This window comes from Onychostoma macrolepis, chromosome 03 (assembly GCF_012432095.1).
Source record: "Onychostoma macrolepis isolate SWU-2019 chromosome 03, ASM1243209v1, whole genome shotgun sequence".
Taxonomy (NCBI): domain Eukaryota; kingdom Metazoa; phylum Chordata; class Actinopteri; order Cypriniformes; family Cyprinidae; genus Onychostoma; species Onychostoma macrolepis.
Window position 1 is genome coordinate 11,633,113 of NC_081157.1, and position 8,415 is coordinate 11,641,527.

The 8,415-nt window shown below is 38.0% G+C and overlaps 1 protein-coding gene across 1 annotated transcript; it reads left to right on the forward strand.

The window, feature by feature from the left end:
- Nucleotides 1-2,070: 2,070 nt before the first annotated feature.
- On the forward strand, nt 2,071-3,460 carry LOC131536710 (zinc finger BED domain-containing protein 5-like). The gene has a single exon (XM_058769768.1). It carries the CDS (start codon nt 2,713-2,715, stop codon nt 3,304-3,306), a length of 594 nt encoding a protein of 197 aa, XP_058625751.1. The 5' UTR covers nt 2,071-2,712; the 3' UTR covers nt 3,307-3,460.
- Nucleotides 3,461-8,415: the final 4,955 nt, after the last annotated feature.

Consider the following 8,415-nt stretch of genomic DNA (forward strand, 5'->3'; position numbering starts at 1 on the left):
TAAACAACCAATGAAACCAATTTCCAACCCATTGAAAATCTAAAATGAAATTTAAACTCCAATTAAAACATAAAGAAAAAAAAAACATGAACTCACCTTAGACAAATTGCGAGATGCTCAGCCACATTAATAGTGCGCCAATAGTTGGTGTCATGCCTCAGAATTTGAGGCCCCAGCAGGTTATCAAACTGGCCTCTTTCCAGCCTGAAGTATCGCTGGAACTTGCCATCATCCAGCTGCAGCTTCTGCACTTCTACATTGTTGAGAAAACAATGTATAAAGACTAGTGGAGCAACGGATCACAAAATGCACGGTTCGGATCACATTACGGTTTTTGAGTCACAGATCAGACCATTTTTCGGATCAGCAAGAAAGGGGAAGAGACAAATGTAATTTGCATTACAGCAACAGTAGAGCAAGGAACTTTTGGTTTTAACAAAAATAACCTATAGAACCTATGATTTTAACCAAAATAAAATCAAGAAATAACCAGTTGAATAAATTAAACTTTTAAAATAAAATATTCAATAAACAGTTGTTTAAGTGCAACCAAACCTTATAATGACAAAAAAACAACAACAAAAAAAAAAACACCTCCTCTTTGATGGTGTTGGGAAAAGTCTTGTCTGTGTCTGACTCCTTCACAAAGAAAAAAGAAAAAGCTCTTCCATGGCCGGCTTCTTATGTGGAGGAGATGCCTTTGGCTCTGTGTCTGCTTCAGTGGGTGTTGGCTCTGTGGCTTGACCCTGCAGAAAACTTAGTTATTTAACTATTTTTCTTGTCATATATTTCATAGGCAGTCAATAACATATGCCAATATTATTCAAAATAAAGATCAATTATTCACATAAATAATAGTTAAAAAATTATTATAAGTGATGCACTCTTAATTATATTAATATTAATAATATTATTACTATTTTCCCCAGGGGTGCAAACTCGTCAGGGGTGACAAAGGTGACAAACTAAACTAAAAAATAAAAATGAATAATAATAATAATGAAATCAATAAATCATGTTTGTTCACTCCGATTTATAAGGTAGTCAATGTTTGTGGCATTAACTCAATCAATGTAGCTTATGTGGCATTAACTCAGCTTAATGCCAAGTGTTTTCTTTGTTCACTAATTATTAAAATCGATAAATAACTAAACCGACTAAACCGATAAATAACAGATTGGAGATTAAAATAATATCAGATTTGTCTAATTTTAAATGAGTAATAAAAAGTGAAATGAAAAATTTACTTAAGCCAGAAATATAATTTTACTATGGTAAAATAAATGTTAAAAGCTATCTCTACTGTTGCTAAGTTGAATACAAAGAAACATGAAGACAGTAAACAAACACATGATTGCGACAATATGGTTTATTTGTATTTTTCCCCAAGTCATCTCCAGGTAATAAAAAACACATCTGATTCTGAATAATGTAGTGCTAACTGACACACCATTTATTACACTTGGCAATAGATACTAGGCTATAAAATATATCTTCTGCCTTATTCTGTGATTAAAAATGGGGGGGGAAATGTCATTAGGAAAATACAGGAAATAATATTATAAATTAGCCTAATGGTTATTGTCCAGCAGTGTATTTGATTTCTCAGCCAATTAAAAGCAAGAGGTAATACTAAATAAATAGATAATAATTATTAGTATTATTATTATTAAGTCATAAAACCTGTCAATTAGACAAAGTTATTTTATTTGTCCCCCTCACTTCTGAAATGATTGACAATCACGATTTTTGTTTGTTTCAAGTAGAGATCACAATTCTGAACAGACAACTAAACAAAATAGCATGTAATTTACTTTTAAACAAAAGTTTTATACAAATTCTGAACAGATTATAGCCTAGAAAGGGGGCAAAGAGCGCTCCCTTCACTAAAAGCAGTCACTCGTTTTAATTCATCGTGATCTCACAATAATCTGTGAAGCTGTCTACACTGCATAAATCTCGAATTTACATTGTGTCTATAGGCTACTTTTGTTATAATAAAATGATTCTCGAGCTTGCAAAACTCAACACGGGACAAAAACACCGGTGTTTTGAGAGTGGTGAGTGGACTCTAACATAAACTCCTCTGATTGGCTGGTAGGGTCAATTTTGCTGTCCAATGACAGCCTGTCTCTGCTTTAACTGGCATGTGGGAGAGAGTCCAAAGTTGATTGGTTGCCCACATGGAGGAATTGTCCAGTGGCATATTTTAAATGGATTTGCAAATAGATAAAGAATAGTAATTGAAAAATAATGAAAAACAAGTGGAAAATGTTTAACATTTTTGATTTATTTAATAAGCAGTTGTACGTGTCTTTTAATTTAGAATTTATTGTTTTATTTTAAGTTTTGTACAGTTTTAAATATCTATTTATTTGTCCATTTAAAAGCGATTTATTTATTTACTAACATTTTTTTTTAGTTCTAATTAAATCGTTAAGGTATTCCTTATTCTTTCATTTTATTTTTACGTGTCACTCCAAAACCCTCCATACATAATTATGTGACATTTAGAAATAAAAAAAATAAGATAAACATGCATTAAAAAAAAAAAAAAAATTGGTCCAGTTTTTGCGCAGACAAAATAGACTATCTAGTAGGGGGGGAGAAACAAAAACAACAATGGCGCAGAGCAAGAAAAAATGCAGATAATATTCCATTGAGTACCTTAACTATGTTTTCATACCTTCTTCCAACAATGTACAACTTCCAATGTGTTTATTGTGTGAACAAGCTTTTTCAAATGAAGCCATGAAACCTTCACGTGTGAAGGAGCACCTTATGAAGATTCACCCAGACAAGGAGCATTCGTTCTTCCAGGCCCTCAAAGAGAAGCATGGTAGGAGAACCATCAGCAGTCTCTTCGCTAGAACTACCAGCCAAAATGACAGTGGGCTAATAGCATCTTACAACATCTCTCTGCTGATAGCCAAATGTGGACAGTCGTTCACAATAGGCGAGAGGTTGGTGATCCCTGCCATCAAAGAGGTAATCTCTACCATTATGGAGCGTGATCCCACACAGGTGCTGAAGTCCATCCCACTCAGCAATGACCCCGTGGCATGCAGGATAAATGAAATGGGCGCTGATACAGAGGAGCAGCTGTATGACATTCTTCGGGACTCTCCATTCAGCATTCAGCTGGACGAGACAACCACATCTGACAACAACGCTCTGCTGATGGCCTATGTCCGCTATAGGGCCTCTGACATTGATGATATGGCAGAGGAATTTTTGTTTTCCAAATATCTGGAAACCAGTGGGGATTTCTTTAAGACTGCAAGGGAAGCTCGGCTTCCCCTATAATGTCAAAAAATGAATGGTCAAATATGTACTATTGTGTAAATATTTTATTGACTAAAAATGCGTTAGAACACGTTCATCTCGAAGACGATTTTGTTCAGAATCAGCTACATATAGCAGGTCGGACTCGATTTCCTTCTCATACACTCCCGTAGCTTCAGTGTATTTCCCCGTTGAAGCCTAGCGTCCATTGACTTCAATGGGGCTGCTTTGAACAGTTTTTTTCAGTGCTTTGAAACTAGACGGTCATTGGATAAATGCTGCGATTATGTCCCGCCCCCGGACGCTCAGCGTCTCTGGGGGTGAATGGAGGAGTGGGCTGGCCTGGACTCCGGCTTCTGCGTGATGATTGGCGGGTCTGCATCTCCTTTTGATTGACAGAGATTTTGTCCTATAAAAAGTCGCTGACACTGAAGCTATTCGAGCTCAGTCCCATAGCGGCTTTGCACTTGGTTCTTATCAATCATTATATATTTTTTTTATTCATTTATAATGTTATGTTTTAATATACATGCTGCTAACTCGGAAATTTCAAGATATGCGAGCAAAAAATGCTCCTGACACTTAGGCAATACGACACGAGCAAGAGTGCTGTTTTTGTTTCGTTTCTGTGTTCGATCCAAATCCGTGTTGATTTGGGCGAATCACTGATTCACTGAGTCATTCATAAAAACAGTCATTTGATTCGCTCCTGAAGGATTCAGCCATTTTGAAAGAATCATTTGAATGACTCAGTGATTCAGTCACGAACTTCTGCCACCTGCTGGCCGTTTTAAGTTTCCCGTCTAAAAGTAGGCATATTACATTATTTTCCAACATATTTCTATATTCAGAATTTAGTATTTAAAACATTAATCTCATAACATTATTTATGCAATTATAAATACAGTCTAAATTAATAAATGTCACATCTAAATGTCACGTCATGCAGCTTCTGTGCAGTGCTAAGATGAGTTTTGTTTAGTTCATTTCATGGATAACAATAGCCAGTCATTCATTCACATTAATTAAGCATTCAGAGAATAATATTGTCTGTTTTCACTTACATCTATTTATTTATTAAATTTTGATTCATTTTGTAGAATTGAATTATAAATTAAACTGTATCGTAAGACATTTTTATGCTATCATGACAACCCTATTATAGGCTTACACCACATTCCTTGTTTCAGTTTAACCTAATTCCCACATTTCCTCCGTCGAGTTTAATATCTTTTTTTTTTAGATTGTTTGTTCATTCATTCATTCATACAGTAGGCTAGCGTCACTGGAAAAGACGCCTAGTTGATACGACAGGATCACAGAGCATTTTCTTGAAAAGGAACAAAAGGGCAGAATTTACGTATAAATAAATGTACAATTTTTATGACGTAGGCCGAAAATGAGCTTCCCCTCTTTGAAAAACCAGCAGCCGCCACTGCTGGAAACCAACACCAAGGGCCAGACCATCTTTAACGCACTTGCTTCGTATCTACAGGAGAAGTCAACCCCAATCGCTAACATCCTCGCATGCGCCACTGATGGTGCCCCCTCTATGGTTGACAGGTACCGTGGTTTCACCGCTCTGCTGAAGGAGCAGGTGCTGCATATCCTCACAGTCCACTGCATCTTGCACCGCCACAACCTTGTGGCCAAATCTATCAGTTTCTCAATGTCGCAGTCAAGGCAATAAACAGAATAAAAGCCCATGCCCTGAATGACAGACTATTCCGACAGCTGTGTCAGGAAAACGAAGAGACTTTTGAACGTTTTCTTCTGCATACAGACGTCCGCTGGCTCTCAAAAGGTAACCGCCTTGCTCGTTTTTGTGAGCTCTTTGACAGCATAGTTGAGTTCCTGGAGAAGGCTGATGCAGCTCTCAGTGAAAGGGTGTCATCCAGCCACTGTGACATCGTGTACCTCGCAGATTTTTTTGAAAAAATGAATGAAGTCACACTAAAGCTTCAAGGAAACGAAGTCACTCTGGTGAAATGCAAGGCGGTCATCCACAGCCTCACCTCCAGGCTAGATCTGTACAGGCAGAGTATAGGCAGGAGGCAGTTTGTTCATTTCCCACAGCTGGCCAAGGTGTTTTTAAAAACAACGCTGTGTATATATATATATATATAATGTGTGTGTGTGTGTGTGTGTGTGTGTGTAACCACTTATTACTATAATTAGCCTAATATATTTTATTTCCACGAATACTGTTATAATATTGTAAAGCATTACCTACCAAATTCGAATAGTCTAAAAACGGAGGGAAATAAGATCATTTAACTGTAAAAAGATCGTGTTAAATTTACTATAATTTGATTATGAGCAAGCATCCATAATCCGCGTTCATTACATGGTTTGACTATTATACATGGCTGTTACATAAAGACAGGTGCATTAGCTATCTGACTCATTACAGGTGTCTGAGGCGCTTAGCGATGAACTCCTCCTTGTTTACTCCGACCACCTGAGAATGGTTAAGGCTGACATGGAGATCCGCTTCAGGGACCTCCTGAACCTTGATGGTCCCGCTTGGGTGGTGCAGCCCTTTCAAGCGGATGTGACCGAATGCGAGACCAGTATTCAGGAGCATCTTGTCGACATCCAGTGCGATGACGAAGCGCAGGCTATTTTCCGCACCTCTGGCTGATGCAACATGTGGGTGAAATATGCCCAGCGTTACCCGGCACTTTGGCAAAAAACGAGGCTGTTGATTCTCGCTTTCACGACAACATATCTTGTTGAGCAGGGATTCAGCCAAGTCGTCCACATGCAGTCTAAGTACCACAATCGCTTGGACTTGCATGCCTCAGGAGCACTACGACTGAAACTGACTTCTCTGCAACCAGCAGTGAAGAAATTGGCAGAAAAACACCAAGCACAGGGCTTACACTAACTTTAAAAGCAATGTAGTCAAATTACTTGACAGCAAAAGTTAAAATAATATACAAGTCGTCGTTTGTCCAGTTAAGGGAGTTGAATAATGGTAATGGGGCGCTGGCCCAAAAAAGGTTGAGAACCACTGCAGTAGAGGCTGCATCTGGCATGGCCTGGTTTCTCTATTCTATTTTTTTTTTTTTTTTTTTTAACTGTGACAATTGAAACCCATATTCCTTTCCCTTCACATCACACTTTGATTCTAACTTCAACCAGGACCAGCTCCATTTGCACCTGACTCCAGCCTCTAGTTGAGCCACAGTAAGGGCATCTTCCTCATAAAACGCTCTCATTCCCTCACTCTTTCCATTTAAACTGGAACACAATTTACAGCAGATACAAATGCATTCTGTCCGACATATGGACAGTTGCCTGCAGCGTCTAAAAGTTAGGCTTCAGGAGTGAGATCGGTTGGATGAGGGAAAGAACATTAAGGTAAGCCAATCAGAGGCAGAGATTTGACCTCTTCAGTAGCCACAATCTCAGTGGTGAGATCACTGTTTGTCTTCTGAGACATTTATGAGACTATTAAACTGGTTTGAGGCACATGCTGAATAAACGATGTTCATTTTCTGTTATGCATCTTAATATACCTCAAGTTCTTTCAAATGCTCATCTGACACTGTTGCATCTCTCTGCCAATCCCTGTGCCACAAAATGAATCAGGCCACAACCTGAAAGCCAAATTCACATGTTTTAGTCTTTACATAACAAACCAAAAATGTCATAGGTCAGTTATGGATTGTGTGTGAATAACTTACATTATTAGAGTCTTTGGCAATCTGAGCAATGCGACAATTTACAGCCTTTAAACCAAAATAAACAGATATTTGTTAATACTCATAAATAATCATAATTGGGGTGATTCTACATGTGTACTGTATATATTAGTGCTGTCAAACGATCACACATTAATTCAACCTTCACTTCATTACCTTTTTGTCCATAAATGAGTTTGCCCTGTAGTCCTATGTGTATGTCTTCAGCTGCACGCCTCTGCATTTCTTTCAAAAATGTAAATGCAGAATTTTTCTTGGCATTATGAAGATGTAAATAAAGGCATAGCGAAACCATGTAGTGAGCATTCTTCATTTGGCACAACAAATACCGGCTACTCTAAAGCTCTCTATTGACTTGTTCTGCTTCTGCAGAGTTGACTAGAGAAGCCAGTTCAGGGATTAGTTTTAGACTGCGCAATTTCTCCTCTGGTGATTTCTGGTTTTTGATGGAACCTATCATAAAAGCAAAAGTGGTCTGATGTTCCAGTTTCTGGATGTGGATCTGAAATTCTGTCAATTGCTGAGGGTTTTGGGTTCCAGGTTTTAATTTTGATGTTGTTGACCCAGTCAAGATGTATCCTCAGTTTTCCATCAGCTGCCAAAGATATGTTCTCCTCTGTTGGCTCACATACCCTCTCATCATGTGGCTGGAAATGTATTTGCTGTGTACAATTGTTTAGATGTCTGGCAACACATCCAGCAATGACACATACTGTATGTACACAGTGGAAGGGTGTTTGAAACTCAGCTGGGCATCCCATGATCCCGAGCGGACTCTTGCCACCATAATGGTGATGCATAATACACCACTCCATGTGTGCATCCCATGTGTAGACTCCACCTGTGTTAGAACAAATATGATTGTAATTAAATTAAATCTAATTCAATTCTAATTAATAGTTCAGTACTGTAAATAATATACATGCCATAGAATAAAAAACCTATCATACCTCCAGCTTTTTTAGTTTCACAAACATATTGGGATAAACATCCTTATAAAGGAGAAGCTCCTCAAGCCTGTTTATAATGTCAGAAATGGATCCACTGGCAGACACTCCCAGAATATTGCAGGCTTTAGTCAGGTCTTCTCTTTTAGGCAGATGAAAAGAAGATTCACATAAAAAATATTTAGGAAAACAATTTTTGATACTAATATGCTGCATGTTAAAATTAATGTAAGAAAGTCATGCTTTCTGTAATGTACCGATTTTGAATCAAGCACTTGTAAAATCTGGTCGTTGTCAATGTCCTTTCCATCTTTACTGGTGCTGGCCCTGTCTGGGATAGCCCTTTGAAAATCTCTGTTTTGGGCAGGGTTTCCATGGAGCAATTGCTGGATGCATCTAAAGCATGGAATTTGTAAGGTTAAAATTGTTTCATTACTTCCAGTTTGTATCAGCAATGACAACAGATGGGTGGT